This window comes from Peromyscus maniculatus, chromosome 2, assembly GCF_049852395.1.
Source record: "Peromyscus maniculatus bairdii isolate BWxNUB_F1_BW_parent chromosome 2, HU_Pman_BW_mat_3.1, whole genome shotgun sequence".
NCBI classification, from domain to species: Eukaryota; Metazoa; Chordata; class Mammalia; order Rodentia; family Cricetidae; genus Peromyscus; species Peromyscus maniculatus.
Window position 1 is genome coordinate 154,878,654 of NC_134853.1, and position 22,417 is coordinate 154,901,070.

General features: G+C 49.6%; 1 protein-coding gene across 2 annotated transcripts in view; it reads left to right on the forward strand.

The window, feature by feature from the left end:
• The window catches only part of Tcea3 (transcription elongation factor A3), a 30,664-nt gene extending 9,321 nt beyond the window's left edge, over positions 1-21,343 (forward strand). The window contains exons 4-11 of one of the 2 annotated variants that reach the window (XM_076565413.1): positions 195-327; positions 1,708-1,770; positions 11,383-11,546; positions 11,719-11,774; positions 15,463-15,618; positions 16,946-17,092; positions 19,831-19,902; positions 21,232-21,343. In XM_076565413.1, coding sequence (XP_076421528.1) covers positions 195-327; positions 1,708-1,770; positions 11,383-11,546; positions 11,719-11,774; positions 15,463-15,618; positions 16,946-17,092; positions 19,831-19,902; positions 21,232-21,240 — 800 coding nt within the window. In that variant the 3' untranslated portion in view covers positions 21,241-21,343. The remainder of the gene's footprint in view (positions 1-194; positions 328-1,707; positions 1,771-11,382; positions 11,547-11,718; positions 11,775-15,462; positions 15,619-16,945; positions 17,093-19,830; positions 19,903-21,231) is intronic. The other variant, XM_076565412.1, reaches the window with a different exon arrangement.
• The last annotated feature ends 1,074 nt before the right edge of the window (positions 21,344-22,417 follow it).

A 22,417-nucleotide genomic window follows, 5' to 3' on the forward strand; every position in this document is an offset into this window, starting at 1 on the left:
GTGTGTGTGTGTGTGTGTGCATGTGTGCACGTGCATCCACATGTGTGCATGAGTGTGTGTGCGCATGTGTAATGGGCACGCATGCAGCTAGCTGTCCCCCGGTCCTGACGCTTTACTCCCCAGTGACCAAAGCCCCGCAGGGCTGTCCTGAGAAGGGGCTTCGTGGGGAGACAATGCCACTCTTTCATCTTCAGACTCCCCCAGAACTGCCAAGGGAGAAAGAGACAAAGCAAAGAAGAAAGAGAGAGGCCTCGGCTGCTCAGACTGGAAACCAGAAGCGGGTCTTTCTCCGCCCAGGAAGAAAGGCGGGGGAGAGCCCAAAACCAGGTACTTCTTTCCTGGGCTGCCACGTCCTCCACCAGCAGCTGTTCAGAGACTTTCTGGAAGGCATCAGCCCTCAGAGGTGGATGTCAGTGTCTTCTCCAGTGCTCATCCTGGGGCCTTTGGCTCAGTCTGACTGGTTCACGTGGCACTGGCTTCCCCTAGAAATTTGAAGGGGTGGGGAGCATGCCAGCCATGTAGCCCTGGCATTGTTCACCCTTGAGATACTCACAGGGGCCAGGCACAGTGGCACATGACTGTAAACATAGCACTCAGGAGCAGGAGGAAAAGAACGACATCTTCCTCAGTCCCTGTAACCGGGAGTCCCCCAACTTCTTGGGGTTTATGTTTGGCCACCTGGTAGTTAGTAGGTTGGTGGTGGGTATTGTCACACTGCAGACACACACCTTCAGAATCTTTCAAATGCCTCAATGCACAGACTTAAAAAGCATTTGTGTGTGTGTGTGTGTGTGTGTGTGTGTGTGTGTGTGTGTGTGTACACGCGCATATGACGGCCAGGGGATAACTTGTAGGAGTCTATTCTGTCCTTCTCCCACGTGGATTTTTGGTACCAATCTGGTCTTCAGGCTCGGCATCTCCCCCTCCTCCCCTTCTTCTCTCCCCTCCCCCTTTTCCATCTCTCATCTCCGCTCTCCTCCCTGCCTCCCCTCTCCTCTCTTCCTGTTCCTGTCGCCTCTCTTCACAGTGCTGGGGGTGGAACCCAGGGCCTCCCCATGCTAGACAAGCACTCTACCACTGAAGTACAGCCCGGTCCTCACACACACCGCTCTTCCATAACTTCATGGAGGGCTGTTGCATAATACATATAAAAAGGAAGTAAGTGATGCAGCGGACTGGGAAATGTGAGCTGTGGAATTAGGAGAATTAGATAAGATGAGAGTGAAACTATAGTTTACAAACAAGAATTTTATAAAAACAGTGGAAGGAAACAGAGCATTAGAAATCAGAAGTTTCTCAGTGTGTTTTGAAAAGTGAAAATAGTTTTTGTTTTTTTCTGGTTTCTCAAGACAGGGTTTCTCTGTGTAGTTTTGGTGCCTGTCCTGGAACTCACTCTGTAGCTCAGGCAGGGGTCGAACTCACAGAGATCCACCTGGCTCTGCCTCCTGAGTCCTGGGATCAAAGGCTGCACCACCGCCACCACCTGACTGAATATAGCATTTCTGTAGACATCTGTTTTCTCTCTTGTGCTGCTGTCAGGTGGGGGTGGGCACTTCTGGACGGACCTCCCTTCCCCTGGCTGCTGTGGCCCAGGGAGACCCCCTCATCCTCTGCCCATCAGGCCTGGCTCCAGGGGTCTCTCTCCCGGGAGAGGAGTGCTGCTGTCAGACCACACAACGGCATCATCTCCAGTTTTGTGTCTTCCAGGAGAGACTCTGTAGACTCCAGGTCGTCCTCCACCTCCTCTCCAAAAAGGCCGTCTGTGGAAAGGTAAAGGAAGCCTCTGACTTCTCCCTGGCTAAGGGCCTTGTACATTGGGATGGGAGTGAGGGGGTGGAGCTCTGCTCAGCAGGGGAAGCCTGAAGCAGGAGAAAGGAGGAAACCCCATGCACTGTGTTACCTCCAAATCCTAGGACCGGCAGGTGTGACTGCTGACAAGTCGCTGTCACCCCAAAACTGAGGACCATCCCCAAGGTCAAGCTGAGCTCAGTAAGGACAGCCAGGGCTCTACAGAGAAACCCTGTCTTGAAAAACAAACCAAAACCAGTATTTTGGAGACAGGAGGATTACTGTAAACTCAAGGCCTGCCTAGGCTGTATAGTAAGAGGTAGGGGAGCTGGTTACGCAGGTATTGGGATCATACCTAGCCAAGGGTCCTAGGTGTGTGAAGGCAACCTGAGAGAGCCAAGGAACAGTGACAGAGTCTGCAGGAGCAGACTGGGGGAGGCAATGCATGGATGAGTCCAGTCCCACACGGCTCCTTTAGAAACTAGGGCCACTGGGTTGGGAATGGCATCGCAGGAGTTATCAGGCTTTTGCTGGTGGCTGCATCAGAGTGGATTGTAGAATTAAAGAGTTCAGGTCTTCTGAGCTGGGTGGGATGACAATGCACTTGAGAGGCAGAGGCAGGGGGATCACCAGTTTGAGGCCTAGATCTGGAAATGTTGGATTTGAGCTGTCTTAAGACATTTTGGCTAAGCAATTGAATCAACAGAGTAAGGAAGCTTGGGCTGGACATAAAAATTTGAGTCATTAGTATGTAGCTGACATGTTAGGCTAGAAACCTGAGTGAGGGCACCAAAGAATTTGTGGGTGAAGGAATGAGTACAAATTGGGGTCCAGAAGAAGGGAAGGTCAGAGGTCAGAGCAACCAAAGAAACATACCTGAGGGAGAGCCAGGCAGGCTGGCAAGTTGCCTAGTGGTGAACAGAGAGAAATGGGGCAGATCTAGGAGCCATACTGAATCCCCAGCTGGCCTGCCTGGACACTAAGGGTATATTGGGTTATAGGAGAATGTCTTGGATGATGCACTATTTTGAAGCCTCATTTCAGTAACAGTAAGATTGCCCTTGGAAAGAGTAGGAGGACAAAAATGTGGTCATTGAGAGCTTTATGAAGATTTACCAGACCTGGGAGGTTGACCCAGATTTAGCATAAAGGGAAGTGGAAGCCCCAGCTGGCAAGTAGAGGCTCCTGAAGTGTGCCTGAGAGTCTGAGACTATCATCCTGCCTCTGAAGAAAAGAACTCTGCAATCAATTAGTAATGTCTGCAGAGGGCAAGGAAACAAGCTCCAACATTATCCTGTTCTCCACTGGTTCTCCCTAGGAGGCTCCATGGGGAATACTCTGTGGGTGAGGGGTGCAGGTGTGGAGACACTGCTGGTATTTAATTGGAAGAGATGCTAAATGTCATAGGACATGAGGCTAGCTCTGAGGGAAGGATTTCTATCTCCAGAACTCCTTTCCCAGCTGCCTCCTGGCTCCTCCATAGTGCTTTCTTTTTCTTCTGAAAGCCAGCCAAGCAGAATGTATCGTCTTTCTGGTAGCTGTACCATTCCCTGTCAGTTAAGAATCAGTATAGGCAATCAAAAGGCAGACGCAGGTCTTAGTCCATCTTATCTTCTATTTGGACTCTTGTACTTTCTACCTCTTCATTTTCGTTTTCTCTCTTTCCCTCCTCATCTCTGTTAGATTATTTGAGGCAGCTGTAGAGAGACGGAAGGCAGAGAGGAAGAGAGGCTTGGTCTGACCCTAGGTGGACCTTGTTAATTCATGGCCGGGGGCATCTTTGTTTCCACATGTGCGAGAAGCCAAAATGCCTCCATTAGAAGATGGGATGCAGCCCCTTATAGGGGCAACAATGACTCCCATGGTCCGCAAGGGAAGCTGGGAAGTGTAGTCTTTCATCAGGAAACTATCAATCTTGCTGCTGAAAGGCCGGCTTTCAGCAGGTCAGAGAAACTGGAGAGGAGATGTGGACTAGGCTAACTACTGGACAGACAGACAGACACATGGGGACTTTTTCTGAGGGCCAAAGCTTAATTCTTCATTTTACTTTTCTTTCTGCTGCTTGTTCTACACTATTCTTTCTCTGTTCTGTTCTTCTGCCCTGATGTTTTCCTCCTTCTTCCCAGATGTTCTTCTTCCGTATCTTCCCCTACGTTATCTCTCTGCATCTTTCCTTCTACATCTTTTATTTTATCCTTTTATACATCCCAAGACAAAAATTTCTATGCAAGAAAAGATTGCCTCATAACCACAAGTTACATGTTTTCCAAAAACAAATTAAAATCTTTACATAGGAAGAAATCACATGAAGATCACATTACATGTTTTCCTAAGAAGCCCACAAATAGTTAAACATTTTTCTTTGTATTTATTTTCCCAACATAACATCTTCACCTCAAAGCAATGATTCTTTTATTACTGATTCACAAAGTTTTAAGCAAGCCAAGTATATTTTAGCCAGTTCCCTTTGTACTGGCAGCTGATGCTTGTGGCTTCAGGGTAGCAGATTCTTTTTTTTTTTTTTTTTTTTTTTTGGTTTTTTCGAGACAGGGTTTCTTTGTGTAGCTTTGCGCCTTTTCCTGGAACTCACTTGGTAGACCAGGCTGGCCTCGAACTCACAGAGATCCACCTGCCTCTGCCTCCCGAGTGCTGGGATTAAAGGCGTGCGCCACCACCGCCCGGCTAAGCAGATTCTTATCCCTATAAAAAAAAAAAACAAAAAACTTTCAACAAGTGGTTAGCTAACCATCTATTTTTCTTTACACACAATAGGGTCATTTAATTTCCTTTCACAAGTTTGTTTTTTCAAGGTGCATACTGGGACCTGTGATTAATTCTGTAAGTTACATGACCAAGAACTCAGGCCTAACCTTGGGTGTAGGGACATAATTGTTTTCTTTAATCATCCGCCTGTTTTTCCACAGGCAGCATTCACGGGTCTATAATGCATGAAACTTCCTTGTTTTTAATTTTCATCTTCGGTAAATCTCATACCTAACAAAGGGAAGGTGACTGTTAGCCTATTTTTGCCCTTTTTTTGTATCTCTTACTGGAGAATTGTCAGAATAACCTAAACCATTTTCCCAATCATCTTTACTGTCTTAACCACCCGCATCTTTTAGGCTAACTGAGAAAGTTCAGTTATATCATAGATCTAACCAGTCATCATTGCTCTAAAAGAATCGTCTTCATTATGATCTGCAAGTAACCTGCCCAGCAAGGAGTGGGGTTTTCCCATGAAACAGTCACACTGTACTGGATACAGTGGGACCCTTCACATAGTAATCACAGCATGCCTAATACGGCGGGAACAGGACGGGCAGCAGCAAGCAGGAAGAAGCACGGCAGAAGCGAGGGGCATTCTGGGAACAATCCTTCCGGGACTTTGCCTCTCCAGGGTGGACCCAGAGTAGCTTTGCTATCCTCTGGACTGTGTCTGTGAGCTCCGTTGCTGGCTGCAGCTCCTCTGACATGGCCACCATCACAATCTCTCCCTCCCCTCCCCTTCCTTCTCCTCTCTTCTCCTTTTCCTACCTCCTCGTTCCTTTTCACAAGATCTCTGTTGAGGCTGACCTCAAACTCAGAATCCTCCTGCCTCAGCTTCCCACATGCTGGGATTACAGGTCTATGTTGTCATGGCCAGCTCTGTTTAATCTCATTCATTCATTCATTCATTCATGCATCTGTTCATTTGTTCAGCAAGCCCAGCTGCTGAGCATGCCTTTGCAAACCCACCGCCCCCTAGGCATCAAGGACATAGTCACACCCTGGGTGACTAGTGCAGAGTGTAGCCAACTTGACTACCTGCCTGCCTGAAGGGGCAACACTACCCAGCCCTAACCAAGGGTTCCCTTATGAAAATGCACATCCAGTGTGTCTTTAAGAGTTTGTTGTTGTTTGTGAGACAGGGTCTCACTATGTAACTGGGGTTAAGGATGTGTGCCACCAGGATCTCACTGTGTGAGGACCCTGGCTGACCTTAAACTCCTGGGCTCAAGCAGTCTTATTGCCTTAGCTTTCCAAATAACTGAGTGTACAGACATGGGCCACCGTGCTTGGCTGTCACTCTTCAGTTTTTTCTTTGTATGTGTAGCATGCATTCGTGTGTGTGTGTGTGTGTGTGTGTGTGTGTGTGTGTGTGTGTGTGATTACGAGTGTGTACATGATGTGTGGGTGCGTGTCATGGGGTCAGAGGACAACTTTGTGGAGCTGGTTCTCAATTTCTATCCTTATATAGATTCTGAGGATCAAATCCAGGGCATCAGACTTTTGTGGCCATCTCTCTGGCCCTGATCTTCCAGTATTAAAATTATTATTATTTGATTGATTGGTTGTGTACACGTGTGTGGACATACACATGGAGGTCAAAGGGCAGCCCGTAAGAGTTGCTTCTCTCCTTCCACTGTGTGGGTTCCAGGATGGAACTCAGGTTGTCAGGTTTGGCGGCAAACAACCGTCTCTCCAACCCACAATCTTCCAGTTTTTTGTGTTGCTTTTGTTGTTGTTAAGTGTGTGTGTATATGTGTCTGCTTGCATGAGTTTATATATGTGCACCATACATGTGCAGAAGATCAAGGCCAGGAAAGGGCATTGGCTCTGGACCTGGAGTTCCAGGTGGTGGTGAGCCACGCTGGGACGGTAACAGATCCCCTGCAAGGAGAGTCAGCTCTCCATTGCTGAGCCGTCTCTCCCAGTCTTCCAGGTTTTTAGGAAAGCTAGACATTCATAGTCTTCAGAGGAAATTTCCAATTGTAAATATTGGCCACACGTGCAGATTTTTTCTGGGACACAACAGGACACGGTACAGAGGTCACACACCAAAATGCTAGCTTGGATTCCTTGGACCCACAGCTTGGGTTCAGTGGAGTGGATGTCCCGTGCAGTGGGGACACAGGGAGAGTGTCAAGGCGTGCCTCACAGAGGAAGAAGAATCTGAGCTGGGAGTTGGCCTGCTAACTCAGAGGACAGTGTCAGGCGTGCCCTGGGAAAGCGGTGCAAAAGTGTGACATAAGGAATGAACAGGTGTTCTGGGAACTATGCTGTAACACACACACACACACACACACACACACACACACACACACACACACACACACACACACACACACACACACACACACACACACAGGAAGGGCTCCATTGTAACAGAGAAGAAAGTTGCATTCAGATCTGGACTTTGGCCAGGCAGCTTTCTGCACACTTGCAGTAACTAAATTGCCCTCAAGGTGGCAAGCAAGAGCAGCAAACAGGGCCCCCAGGTGCCTCTGCCAGGCACTGGGCAGGATTTTCTGAGAGCTGGCTCTAGTGCTCAGACTGAGGGTGAGGCTGACAGACCTGGGAGCAGAAAGAGGGTGCAGCAGCTGAGCATGGTGGCATACGCCTTTAATCCCAGCACTCGGGAGGCAGAGGCAGGTGGATCTCTGTGAGTTCAAGGACAGCCTGGTCTACAGAGTGAGTTTCAGGACAGCCAGGACTATACAGAGAAACCCTGTCTTCAAAACAAAACAAACAAATTAACAAAAAAGGGAAGTGCAGATAAATGCATCTAACCCCTGAGTCTCACTAAAGATGCCCTTTCTGGAGTTTGGCAGTTCCTAATGATATGAACATGACTGCCTGGAACAGCCCGGACAGAAAATCTAGGCAGCCAGCTCCTAGCCAAGCTGGAAGGCACAGAGCCAGGGTCCTACCAGGAAGGCAGGGGAGATGCTCCACCTTGCATGGTAAGGAGACTTTGGAAAACGCTTGCTTCTAGACAATGAAATACGTTGGCGGAACTGGAGAGGCAGACAGCCCTGTCCCATCTAGCTCAACCACTTGGAAGCTGGATGGATGACTTCAGACAATTCAGTTTCACTCTGTGAGACTTGCTCTATTGATCTGTAGAGTGGAAGTAATTTTGACTCCCTAAGGTCATTGTGAGGATCAGATGGTGAGATGGAAGGCCTGGCATTGTTCCCAGCCCACGCCCACACTCTGCAAATGTGGAACAGTCACATTCATATGCAGTATGAGTAACCGGATACTTTTTTGCTAGAATTTTCTTAGGTCCTTTTAGACATTACAACACACCCATAAGAGGGGGGCCACTGCTATTCCTATTTTACATGTGAGAAAACACATATGGGGTAAAAGAACCCACCCAAGGACGTAGAGCTACAAAGTGAGTGGCACACCAGGCTTTGGAATTACCTCTGAAGCCTAGATATGCAGTGTGCATGCACGCGCATGCATGAGTTCTCTCTCTCTCTCTCTCTCTCTCTCTCTCTCTCTCTCTCTCTCTCTTGCGCGCGCGCGCGACACACACACACACACACACACACACACACACACACACACACGCACACGGAAAACTTTGGGGAATTGGTTCTGTCTTTCTACCATGTGGGTTTCAAGACTTGAAATCAAGTCATCAGGCTTGGTAGCAGCTGTCTTTATCTGCTAGACCATCAAAGCCTGGGTTCTTTTTTTTTTTTTTTTAAGATTTATTTATTTATTGTGTATACAGTGTTCTGCCTGCATCTAGAAGAGGACATCAGACCTCATTACAGATGGTTGTGAGCCACCGTGTGGTTGCTGGGAATTGAACTCAGGACCTCTGGAAGAGCAACCTTGACCTCTTGACCTCTGAGCCATCTTCTAACCCAAAGCCTAGATTCTTTAGGGACTGGGGTATGAGACTGGTCCTCATTATGTAGCCCAGTCTGGAACTCATAATCCTCTTGTCTGGGCCTCCTGAGTACTGGAATCCCAGGGATGTGCTACCACACCCAGCTCTGGAGCTTGGATTCAAACTCAGTGCAGGCATTCCAAACACGACAGCTGTCACTACTGTCTGCCCCAACGCCCTGTGCTGTGGAGTTCCTTTACATCAGTGGTTTCAACCTTCCTAACGCTGCGACCCTTTAAGGCGGTTCCTTATAACTTATGTTATAGTGACCCCCCCCCCCCCCCGACCATAAAATTATTCCCATTGCTACTTTATAACTATAATTTTGCTGCTGTTATGAATTATAATGTAAATATTGGATATGCAGGATGTCTGATAATGTGACCTCCAAAGGGGTCACAACCCACAGGTTGGGAATATGCTCTATTTGTTGTGTATGTTCCTTGGTGAGCCTTGGACGTTACGTGTGCCAGGCCACACATATCAGTAAGGACTTCTTTCCGATGAGGAGATGGGAGAGTGAATCCTCCTGTAAACCCAGGGAGTAGGGTTACTTACTGCCTTCCAAAAAGGATATGCCTCCCTCCAGATGAGCTCCATCTGCACTCCCTGGTCCTTCATCGCTTTGTGATCAACTCCTTCTGTCCGGTCCTTCATCTCTTTATGATCAACTCCTTCTGTCCGTCATGCGTTCAGCAGGGGTTATCGAGCTCTTGCTGAGTGTGGACTTAGAGGAGTGGCTGAGCCGCATGGTCTCTGTGTGGACTGTCATTTGAGGATGGAAGCAGACAATGTTTATAAACACGTGAGCCAGTTAATTATAGACGTGGGTAAGTGCTGTGCAGTAAGAAAGCAGGGTAGAAACAGTCTGTCTTGCTTACGGTGATGGGGAACATCTCCCTGAGGGTATGGCCTTTGGGCTGAGACCTGACTGACAGGTAGGATGGACTTTGTGTTTTTAACTCTGGGAAACGCCTGCTACTCAGTCAGTCCTGCTCTCAGACAAAACTCTTTACGCCTACTGGGGTGTGGAGGTGCATGCCTTTGATCCCAGCCCTAGGGAGGCAGAGGCAGGCCGATCTCTGAATTTGGGGCCAGTCTGGTCTACAGAGTGAATTCCAGGGCGGTGAGGGCTACCCAGAGAAACCCTGTCTCCAAACACCAACATAAACAAAGGAAAGAAAGAAAGACCGGGAGATAGCTCAGCAAACACACACGCGGTCTAAAGCACCGGTGAGAAGCTGGACACGGTGGCACAGGTGTATGTTTATGTTCCCAGTCCTGGAGAGACAGGGACAGCTCTCTGGCTGGCCAGCCTAGCCGAAAAGTGGTGAGCAAGGTCACAGCAAGAGATTCTATCTCAGAAAATAAGGTGCGTGACTCCAGAGAACACCTGAGGTTGGCTTCCAGCTCCCACACACATGGACACACACATTCACACAAATACCAAACACAAAAACCAGCCAGTTGGGGCTGTAGTTACCAACATGCTTGCCCAGCATACGCAAAGCCTGGGTTCAGTCCCTGGCACCTCATAAACCAGGCGGGGATAGACACCTATAACCTTAGCAGTTGGGAGTGGAGGCAGGAGGATCAGAAGTGCATTGTTATCCTCAGCTACTTGGTAAGTTTGAGGCCAGCCTGGACTATGAGATTTTTATTTTTTTTTTCATCTGGTCTCTGCAGTAAATGAGATCACTGTAGACAATATACCAGAGACAGTGAAAGTGTTGGCACACAGCCCTGAGCTGTGGTCTTGGTGAGTCATTTCAGGTACAGCTCAGTGAAGGGATCTGCCAAGCTTGTTTCTTTGTTTGTAAATAGGGTGGTGAGGGTGTCAGCCACCAGGGACTCTTATAAGAATGAAACTCTAAATGTTCGAGAAGTGCCTGGCACAACTCTGGTCCGTGCTGAGTCAGGCCTCTTAGATGGTGGTAGAGAAGCATTACCCAGTAGACTGAGCTCCTGGAGAGAGGGAGGCAGTCCCCCTTGGCTGCTTGTTCTCAGCAGTTTCTGGAGAGTAGGGACCTGATAAATGATGGATGGGTGGGTGGGCATGTGGGTGGATGGATGGTATAAACGTATGCAGTGCCTGATAAATATGGGATGGTGAGATAAACTTATATCCATAACATAAATATATAAGTAAAAATATAAACATAAATATAACAATAATGTAAACAACCAGCATAGTGCAGAAGAGCTGGGAGCTGGACCATTGAGTGTCCCTTGTTCTCTATCAAGTAGAGCATAGTGGTGATGAGGAGCCTGGGTTCCAGAAGCTCGAATGCTTGGGTTTGAGTTTCTACAGGCTGCCAGATGTGTGGCCAGAGTCAAGCTCTTATGTTTTAACTCATTTTTTGTTTTGTTGTTTTTAGGCAGGGTCTTGCTGTGTAGACCAGGCTGCCCTTTGAACTCACAGAGATTCGCCTGCCTCCGCCTCCCGAGAGCTGAGATTAAAAGGCGTGAGCCGCTACACCAGGCCTCAAGCTCGTCTTCATAACGCATCTTCCTTCTTTCTTTTTTTGTTTTTTGTTTGTTTGTTTTCGAGACAGGGTTTCTCTTGTGTAGCCCTGGCTGTCCTAGAACTTACTGTGTAGACCAAGCTGGCTTCAAACTCAGAGATCCGCCTGCCCCTGCCTCCTGAGGGTTGGGATTAAAGGCGTGCGCCGCCACCGCCCGGCTGTAACTCATCTGTTTCTAAGGTGGCAGCTCTGGTGTGGGATAAGAATAGTGTGGACCTCCTGGCAATGCTATGAGGATTAAATGGGATGACCATTGTCAAAAATCTAAAACAGCCTCTGCCTCAGAAGGGAATAATGGGAATTAGAGGAGAGCATCCATGGAAACATCTGGAATGCTCCTCTCCATAAGTGGTTTGTTTGCCTTATGTCAACATGCCCATTACCGATTGTCATCCTCAGATCCAACAGCAGCAGATCTAACGTGGAAACTCCCAAGACCCCCAGCAGCCCCTCGACTCCCACATTTGCCCCCTCTGTCTGTCTCCTGGCCCCCTGCTACCTCACAGGGGACTCTGTCCGGGACAAGTGTGTGGAGATGCTGTCAGCAGCCCTGAAGGCAGAAGGTGAGGGCTTGGGCTGGGGGTGAGGGAGGAGAAGTGGAGGCCAGATGCCGTTTATTTATTTGTTTGTTTGTTTGTTTGAGACCGGTCTCCAGTAGGGGTATAGAGATGCCATTGTCAAGAGCCGTCCCTGGCAAAGTCACACGGGGCTGATGTCTTTCCTGGTCTCTTTTAGATGATTTCAAGGACTACGGAGTCAACTGTGACAAGCTGGCCTCAGAAATAGAAGACCATATCCTCGTGTCACGTAGGGCTAGGACTGCCTAGACTGTCTAGTTGGCGGGGTGTGGGAACAGCTCTGGGGACAGCCCCCTGCTCTGCCCTTGAACCAGAGCTCCTAAGTGCAGCTAATATTGCTGTTAGGTCTTACCCTGCCCCTCAGTGGGTTCCCTGGGTTTATCTGGTGGCAGGTGATGCACCAGAGGCCCAGGGAGGAACTGTCAACTCTCGGAGCTCCTGCAGCTGAATGGAGCTGCAGAGCTGGGGTTTGAACCCTGAAAATGTGACTCCAGAACCTGAGGGCTTAGTTGCTGTGCCAAAACGGGCCATGTTATGCAGGCCTCAGCTGGTCAAGTCATTGCCTGCCAAATCTGAATGAACAGAAGGCAGCATGCTTCATGCACGGTGTTCCCCTCCCTCCTCTAATACTCTGAACTCAGGAACTGCGCTCTGTGATGCCATTAGGTGGGCATTGTGCCAGGAAACTGACACTTCTTGACTCTTAATGCTCCCACCCATTCCTGTGGTGCATGCCGGTGTTCTCATTGTATACACAGGGAACCGAGGCTGGGAACTCCAAGACATCACAGCTGGACTGAAAGTCTTGGTCTACGGTCCTCTGTCTAAGAAAGTACATTCTTATAATAGAATATCACTATGTAGCCCTGGCTTGCCAGAACTCCCTCTCTATGTAGACCAGGCTAGCCTCAAACTGCCTGCCTCTGCCTCTAGAGTGCTGGGATTAAAGGCACACACCAGCATTCCTGGTGGATCTATACGCTCATACATATGATCATATGTACTTTCCCACTGGTTTCACCTCCTGATTTTCCACCTTTTTTTTTTCTTTTTTAAAAAATAGCCGGGTGGTGGTGGTGGTGGCGGTGGTGGCGCACGCCTTTAATCCCAGCACTCGGGAGGCAGAGCCAGGTGGATCTCTGTGAGTTCGAGGCCAGCCTGGGCTACAGAGTGAGTTCCAGGAAAGGTGCAAAGCTACACAGAGAAACCCTGTCTCGAAGAAAAAAAACAAACAAACCAGAAACAAAAACAATTTATTTAACTTTATTTTAGGTGCATTGATGTCAGATTCCCTGGAACTGGAATTACAGACAGTTGTGAGCTGCCCTGTGGGTGCTGGGAATTGAACCTGGGTCCCTTGAAAGAGCAGCTCTTAACTGCTGAGGCTTCCACTTTTTTTTCTTTGTTTTGTTTTTCAAGACAGGGTTTCTCTGTGTAGCCCTGGCTATCCTGGAACTCCCTCTGTAGACCAGGCTAGCCTCAGACTCAGAGATCTGCCTCCCAAGTGCTGGGATTAAAGGCGTGTGCCACCACCAATCACCTTCTGACTTTCATCACCCTGTGGAGACAGCGGAGGTGACTTACTGTAATACGACTCTACCACAGGAGAAGATTTGCTTCTTAGGGAGAATAGTGGCTTGCCACTGAAAGGATGTTGTACTTTCTCTCACTGCAGACAGAGGTCCACATGTCTAAGATGAAGTGTGGAATGAAGGGGGCTGAAGCTCCAGGGGAAAAGGATTCTCAATGTCACATGTGACGTGTGACTGGCTCTGCCTGGGAGGTCAGGGACCAGGCTGCAGGCAGCTAACTTGTCTGTTTCTGTCTCCTGCCTGCAGCCAACCCTTGGTCTACCCCGGCATTGCCTCTATTAGCCATTATTCATTGATTATCCAGCCATCCCTCAACAAATTTTGTATTTTCCAGTCTCTCAGCAAAGACATTCTCACCATTTTCTGTCAGTTCAGGAACCCAGAGCTTCGGGGGTCTCAGGACTTCGTCCTCATTGTCTCCGGAATGGTCAGTGGCTTCCAAGCCCAGTTTGAAGCAGAGTGGGTGGCCTGTACCCGGTCCTACTTCTGGCCTTCTCCCATGTGCTTCCTCCATGGTCTGTCCCCCTTGGGAGGAGAGTCACTAAAGCCGCAGCAAGCCAAGAGGAGGGTGAATACAGGGCCCATGTGCTCTGGGTCCCTCAAAAGATCTGTCCTCTGTGGAGTGACCCTGAACTAACATGACATGGGTGAGGCATGAGTGTGACCCTCCGACTCGTCCCCAGAGTCCTCAGGACTTCTTTCCACCTGGTCCTCCCCGATGACACTGGTGTGTGCAGGAGGAAGCAGAGAGGCTAGTGTCCCCAAGCATCCCCTGGGATCCACAGATCCACACTACAGAAGTTCAGGATGGCAGTTTTAAACTCATAGCCTGGCTCCCGAATGCTTTGTGGTGTAGTCTCTTATTTCCACAGTCTTACTGTACAGATGACATTAAAACAAAGATGGACAGAAGCCACAGCTCCATCTCCTACCCACCAGTCCCTGAAAGTCAGCTGCCCCGCGCTGCACGTTGCCCTGGTCTCTGTCTCGGCTGTGCTTTTTCCCAGCAACAGCTTTGTCTTGCTTCCTTCTCTTGGCTCAGGAGACCAAGAGAATGAGGCTGGCCTCCCCAGCCCTGCCCTGCGTCTCCAGAGGGGGAGGGGGCGGATCTGGGCTGCTGGGCTTGGACAGTACTAACTGTGGTCCGAGGCACTAACTGTGGTCCGTGGCCGGGGGTGACTTCCTGCCCATGAGGGAGCAGAGAATGGCTGTTAAGAAGAGGCCTGGCTTGCAGCCCTGGCCCCAATAGGACTTTGCCCTCTGACCTTGAGCAAGGACCCGAACCCTTTCCAAGCCTCAGCTTCCTCATCTACCTTCAGGAGAAGTAACTGGCCAGTCATTCCCAAAGTGGATCCCTGGGATGAAAGGCTGTGTGCCTAAGAGGGAGGGAGACCTCCGAGCAGACATGGAGGGGTGGGGTGGGGGGGGGGTGAGGCTGGGGCTGCGGCTCTGTTGGTAGAGTGCTTGCCTATAATTCTAGCACCCAAGAGAAGGAAGCGAGAGGACTAGAGAGTTCTCGGCTGTCCTTGGCTCCATCATCCTCAGCTGCATAGAGAGATCTAGGCTACACTAGACTGCAAAAGACCGTGTCCCAGAAGAAACTGGAGGTGGCCAGGTCTGCCCACCAGATTTTGTTGTTGTTTTGTTTTGCTTCTTGGTGTTTTGAGGCAGGGTCTCCGTAGCCCTGGCTGTTCTGGAACTTGCAATGTTGAGCAGGCTGGCCTCAAACTCACAAAGATCCGCCTGGCTCTGCCTCCCGAGTTCTTTAGGTGTGTACCACCACGCTCAGCTCCGGCGGTTTGTTTTTGCACTTCTTGGAGCCAGGAACACGTGGCTCTTGACCTTTTCCTCTGACAGTTGCTCCCCAGCTCTGGGGTCCTTTCAAGCTAGAGGTTACCCTCGTTATTCTCATGGGAGCGTCCGTGAATACGGACATGTTCCAGACCCCACACTGGTTCCTCATGTGTAACGAACGGCTCGATGATGCCTCCTAACAGCCCTGCTTTTTGTTTTTGTTTGTTAGCGTTTAAACTAAAAAGGGAACTGAGGCACAGAAGTCATGTGACTCACCTGAGGTCACAAGAGAGACTCAGACAAACCAGGGTGCCTGTTCCCAGAGTCCCTGATACCACAGTGCTTGCTATAATCTGGTCTCCCCTCTGTTCCTGTCTCTGATAACCTGGCTGACCCCAGTGCTCAAACCAGATGCCCATGAAGCGGAGGCCACAGAGATGACCCCTGGCCCCTGTAGCAGGCTCCCATTTCCCCATGCTCCTCCATGGATGGCAAGATGACCCTTGACCCAGACACATATCTATCAGGAACTCAAGAGCACAGATATGAAGTACCGGAACCGTGTGCGCAGCCGCATCAGCAACCTGAAGGACCCCAGGAACCCCGGCCTGAGGCGGAACGTGCTCAGTGGGGCCATCTCCCCAGGGCTCATCGCCAAGATGACAGCAGAGGTGAGGAGGATCACAGGGCCTTGGTGCAGCGTCCTGGCCAGGGCCCTCTTGCTGCCCAGCTCTGAGAGCAGTGGATGTAACTCTAAGGACATGATCTAGGTGCTCTTTCAACAGGCCCAGCCCCCACCAGTTCGTAAGTATTGAGGGTCATAGGAGACTCTTGTTGGACCCACTTATTTCAGACCCCACATCTTTGAAAGATCTTTGGCACACCCTTGGGTGTGATTAGCTTCCAGAGCTACCAGGGGACTCCCCATCAGTCTTCAGATGGAGAAATGAAGAAACCTAGAAAAGGCGAGAGGAAATGTGTTAAGCTTCTAAAGACTGGGTGGGATTCAGGGTGTTTTGGTTGTCCAGAGCGGAGGAGCATGATGTATGTTCTGTGCATAATGTATGGAATGAGTATCTGAGGTGTGTGTGTGTGTATATGTGATATTGTATGTTGTTGTATGTGTGATGTTGTGTTTGTTATATATGTGATATACAAAGTGAGTGTTTGTGGTGTGTGTGACAAATGTATGGTTAGAATGTTTAGTGTGTGAGTGTGATATAGACAGCTTTCTGTGGTATAGGTGATGTGTGGAATGTTTATGTGTATGATATGTGATACGCATATGATGTATCATTACTGCAAGTGTAGCATGATATGAGTAGGTGGTATGTGATTAATATGAATGTGTGGTGTGTGGGCTAGAACTACATAGTGAGACCCTAACTCAAAACAAATAGCAACCACAAAACCCAGACCTTTTAAATGGAGTCCAATGGGGCCAGCAAGATAGTTCAGTAGATAAAGGAGCTTGCCAGCAAGCTTGAAGACCTGACGTGTGAGCCTGGTTACTGTGGGGACCTGTTAGGTGGTGTAGCCCACAGGTCATGGTTCCCACCAGCACACAGGGCTAGAGAGCATTCATAGCTCAAGCAGGCACTGGGTTAAAGCCCCAAGTGGGAGGTTATGGGACATGGGTGAGCAGCAGCCAGGACGGTTTGATTCAGGCCAAGGCCTGGCAGACAGGATGAACACCATCCTGAAGGAATGATCCCACAGTACTAATTCTGGCTGTCAGCACCTGCTGCTGTCCTCCACATTCCCGGCTGACCTTGACCCAGCTAGAACTCCCAGACTGGACCTTCCAGCCAGGATGGAGAGGAGATTCCTCCAGGACAGGCCTTTCCCAGGTCAGGTGGGACCAGGGGGTCCACCCTCGCCTCCAGCTCTATGTTCTTGACCCAGCATGGTACTTCCTCCTCAGCTCAGACTCTAGAAACCTGGCAAAGGGCAGAGCTCCCCCACCCACCCCAAAACAATAGACTCATTTCTCTCCAGGAAATGGCCAGCGATGAGCTGCGGGAGCTAAGGAACGCACTGACTCAGGAGGCCATCCGTGAGCACCAGATGGCCAAGACAGGCGGCACCACCACTGACCTCTTGCGATGTAGCAAGTGCAAGAAGAAGAATTGTACCTATAACCAGGTGGGCAGAGGTTAGGTGGAGTGGGTCAGGCCACAGCAGGGGGAGCCCGTGAAGGTGTGAAGGGAACAGGAACCAAACTCTCCAGGCCACTGGCAAGCTTGGAGATGCCACCTCAATGCCTTGTGGCTTTCTGGAAGAATGTTCAGATTGTGGAATGAGCTGCCATGTATCCATGGAACAGGACCAGTGTGTCCTGTCTGTCCTGAAGTGAGAGTAAGCCCCAGACCCCAACCTGCGCCACACTGACCTCCATGCACACTGCTGGGCACAGACTTCAGGAGAGTCACAGATGCTGGAAGGAAATGTAGCAACGTGAAACCCATGGCACCTAGGCAGGCTGATGGCAGGAAGGCTTTGAACTCAGATCTGAACGTTTCTTTTCTTTTTATCATACTTTGTTATTAGGGCCTTGAATTTACTTTGTAGCTAAGGCTACCCTGGAATTTCTGATCCTCTTGCCTGCTAAGTGCTGGGATTTCATGTGTACACCACCATGATGGGCTGTTGGGTCCCAAACCTTTCTGAGGGAGTCCAGTCAGCTTGTCCAGTGATGACTAAGGGGGTTCCTGAGGATGAAGATACCCAGGAACCATAGCAGACTGGGAGGTGGGGAACAGACCTTCCCCTAAACCCCAAGAATGGCCTATAGCTGCTAGGTTCTGTCCTTAGAGTGGCAATGTTCTTGAGTTCTAACTCGTATTTAGTGAATCTAGAACTCTCTTCGTTTCTCTTACCTGCTCAGCTCAGCAAGCAAAATTCATCAAGAGTAGCCAGGCATGGTGGCACATGTCTGTATTTCCATCACCGGGGAGTCTGAGGCAGGAGGACAGGATTGCGGGTGGGGGCGGTAAAGCCAGCCTGGGATACATAGGGAAACCTGTCTGAAGGGGGTGGAGGGATGGGTTAGAGAGATGGCTCAGTGGTTAAAGAGAGATCATTGCTCTATCCGAGGGCCAAGTTCAGATCCCAGCACCCACATTGGATGGTCCACAAGTGCTTGTAACTCCAGTTCCAGGGGATCTTATGTCCCTCTCTGGCCTCAGTGTGTGTGCATGCACATGTGAGTGTGTACATGCACACTTGCACACACACATCTTTTTAAAAAAATTAGGATTGGGAATGGAGCTCTGTTGGTAGATCAGTGGGGTGTGGGGTGGGGGCAGGCTTGAAGCAGTGGGTTTGATCCCCAGCACCACAGAGACCAGAAGTGGTGGTTCACACTAATCCCAGCACTAGGAAGGTAGAGGGAGGGGGGCTAGCGAGGTGGGTCGTTAAGTAAAGATGCTTGTTGCCAACCCTCATGACCCAGATGGTAAAAGGGGGGAGAACCAACTCCTGCAAACTGTCTTCTGACCTCCGCACATGCTATGACATAGGCAGCCACATACATACACACAAAATAAAATGTAATTTAATTTTTTTTGTTTTGTTTTGTTTGTTTTTTTTTCAAGACAGGGTTTCTCTGTGTAGCTTTGCACCTTTCCTGGAACTCAATAGACCAGGCTGGCCTCGAACTCACAGAGATCCGCCTGGCTCTGCCTCCCGAGTGCTGGGATTAAAGGCATGTACCACCATCGCCCGGCTGTAATTTAATTTTTTTTAAAGAGAGGCAGGAGGATCAGAAGTTCAAGGTTAGTTTTGGATACATAAACATGAGATGCTGCCACAAAGGGTGGGGAGGAAATATCAGGATCACTTTGCCCTCAGCACCCTGTGGCTACAGTAGAAATATAGTCATCCATCTTGTTTTCTGGAAGGATCTCTTGAAGCAGTCCAGTTCCAGAATTGAGGGACATCTGAGCAAGCTCCTGTGATCCTCTGTGCCTGCTCTAGATGGGGTGATGGGCGCTTGCACAACACTGGCCTTCAGAAGTGAGCTGCTCACTAGCATAGTTTATTCCCCCAAAAGCTCACTACTGCCCCTCTTCCTTAATACTGCTGTGTAGTGACAAGGCTGTGCCACACTGTGCCCCCCTGACAGACAGCTGTAGGTACATACAGCAGAGGGCTCCTCCCCCGCTGCTGATCCCAGCGGACATCACCAGGCTGGTTTTAGAGAAGCTGGGAACTCCAGGGCCTTGTGGTGGAAACCCATGTCGCTGAACCAGAGTGGCATGGAGAACCAGAAACAGGACAACACAGCATAACCTGCCCCAGTGACCTGCAAGCCCCTTTCCTCTCTGGGTCTCAGCTACTTGCAGGATGACAGTAGGACCAGGTGACTTCCCAGGTACCTCCGGCCCTGACGCATGCCAGATACAGTGTGTTCAGGGGGTGAGTCTGGGAAGGCTTCTTGTAAGAGGTGAGGCTTGGAACAGAAGAAGAGAAATCAGTTTGGAAGGATCAACAAGAGTGCAAGTGCAATGGCCAGGCTGAGCTGTGGGATTCTGAGTGAGCTGGCAGATGACCAGAGGAAAAAGGGATTACCCATCCATGTCAAGAAGGTTACCAAAGCCTGGTAAATGTCAGTGTCGACCTGCGGGATTTGAATCCACTTCTTTTTTTTTTTTTTTGGTTTTCCGAGACAGGGTTTCTCTTGTGTAGCTTTGCGCCTTTCCTGGATCTCACTTGGTAGCCCAGGCTGGCCTCGAACTCACAGAGATCCGCCTGCCTCTGCCTCCCGAGTGCTGGGATTAAAGGCGTGTGCCACCACCGCCCAGCTGAATCCACTTCTAAAGACAGTGGGAGCCACAGCAGGGGGCAGGGGTGGCCTTATGAATGATTCTTCTCTCTGTTAGGTGCAGACACGCAGCGCTGATGAGCCCATGACCACCTTTGTCTTGTGCAATGAATGTGGGAATCGCTGGAAGGTCTGTATGCTTGTGCCTTTCTCCCTCCCCATCACCCACAGGTGTTGCCCTACATAAGAAATAGTATACACCTACAGACAGGAAGGGGGCCTGGGCCAGCAGGCTGGAGGCCTGCCAGCCTGCAGTACGGTGACGGTGGCAGGTAGCTCCTGGGAAGGGTGTCAGTTTGGAAAGGCAGCAGCTGGGAAGGTTGGCAGCTCAGTGTTTATTACAGTGTGGGCAAGGCCATCTGTTGAAGATGGATGGGCTTGGCTTCCTGGGGACCACAGAGGGGAGGAAAAACCAGCATTTAGACCAGGCCTCTGCAAAGCGCTTTCACGGAAGCTATTGCCCCTGAACCTGGCCACACATAAGACAGGCAAGCTGAGCGCTGTCACAGTGGAGTAGCCCTGAGGTGGCCTGAGTGTCCTGTCCTTCTTAGAAAGCTCTAGAAAAGCCTTCTACTACTCAGTGCTGTGACCTAGTGGCCTGGCTCCTGCAGGGGCAATGGTCTGGTTTTCAGCCATGAGAGCCCAGCAGAATCCTCCCAGATACTGCTTGCTGGGGCTAGAGCTCAGGACTAGAGCATGTTCTGATGTGAATGAGGTCCTGGGTTTGACTTCCAGTGGAACACACACACACACACACACACACACACACACACACACACACACAAATTATAAAAATGTAATTTAAGAAAAAAATGGAAGAGACACTAGGTGAAATGGATTTAAACATATTACCATGGCCCAGCAAAGATCCATGTTTGGTGGCTACTATGAGGAAAGGACATTCTGTTTGCTCCTTTGTGCCTGTTGGAAAGGCAGGATCCAAGGGAGGTTGCATCTTGTCTTCTGACAGTATTTTTAGTTAATGTCCACTGCCATGTGGCACAGCTAAAGTCCAGCCAAGTGGTCTGTAACCACCATGCTATTTTTGTTGTTTTGAGACAGGGTCTTTCTTTCTTTTTCTTTTCTTTTTTTTTTTTTTTTTTTTTTTTTTGGTTTTTTGAGACAGGGTTTCTCTGTGTAGCTTTGTGCCTTTCCTGGAACTCGCTCTGTAGACCAGGCTGGCCTCGAACTCACAGAGATCCGCCTGACTCTGCCTCCCAAGTGCTGGGATTAAAGGCGTGCACTACCACCGCCCGGTGGGTCTTTCTATGTAGCCCTGGCTGTCCTGGGACTCCTTACCCAGGCTGGGCTGGCCTCAAACTCACAGAGATCCACCTGCCTCTGCCTCCTGAGTGCTGGGATTAAAGGCGGGCACCACCGTACCATGCCTGGCAGTATCCGCCTTCTTGTCTCTAAGACTCGAAGAGACCTCTAATGCTGTTGCCTTTTGGCTTTATAGTTCTGCTGACCGAACCCCCCACCAGGAGAGCAGTGGACAAGGTGAGGAAGATCAAGCCGCAAAAACAGACCATGTGACCCGGAGCAACAATAAAAGTTCAAATGAAGGAAAATGCTGAGCCCTGGATGAGGCTAGGGATTAGAGGAGGTGTGTGTGCGTGGGGGGGTGGGGGTGGTTCTTTTGCCAATTACTAATCAGTCATGGAAAATGATTACGATGCTCACCCCAGCACCTACGCGGAGTGTCAGCATCAAATCAGAGGAGTCTTATCTTTGACATGACAGTGGGCTGGCACATCTTTAGTTCCTCCTCCTCCCCTACTGAAAAATGGCAGATTGGGGCTGGGGGTACAACTCAAGGGTAGGCCCTGGGCTCCACCCAGCATGGAGTAGATCCATCCCCTTATAGAGTACAGGGATAGGAGAGAAGAAAGGACAAAAGCCTGGCATGGTGCTGTTTGCTTGTGATTCCAACTGCTTGGGAGGCTGAAGATGATCACCTGAGTCTGGGAGTTCAAAGCTAGCCAAGGAAACAATGAAACCCTGTCTCTTATTTTCTTTATTTCATTTCCATTTTATTATTTTATTGTATTTTGAGAGAGGGTCTCAGGTAACCCAGGATAGATTCAAACTCCGTGTGTAGTTGAGGATGTTTTGAACTTCTGGTCACCTTGCCTCCACCTTCAAGACTTGGGATTATAGGCCTGTGCCATGACGTCCAGTTTATGCTGGACATTGAACCCAGGGCTTCATGCCTGGTAGGCAAGCACTCTACCAACATAGCTACACCCCCAGCTCAAAACCCTATCTTTAGACAAAACAGAAAACATTCAGACTGGAGAGATGGGTTGCTGGTGAAGAACACCTATTGCTCTTACAGAGGACCCAGGTTCAGTTTCCAGCACCCACACAGTGTCTCATCCAAAACTCCAGAGGATCTGATGCCCTCTTCTGGTCTCTGAGAGCACCGGGCACACATGTGGTACACGTACGTTCATGCAGGCAAAACACTCAGAGATATAAAATAAGTAAATCTAAAAAAAAAAAAAAAAAATTAGAAGAAAAGAAAAAACCCATGTGTGGTGGTGCATACATGGAATCCCAGTGCTTAGGAGGTAGAGGTAGGAAAAGCCATAAGTTCAAGACCAACTTGATCTACACAGTTAGTTGAGTGTCAGAAGGGAGGC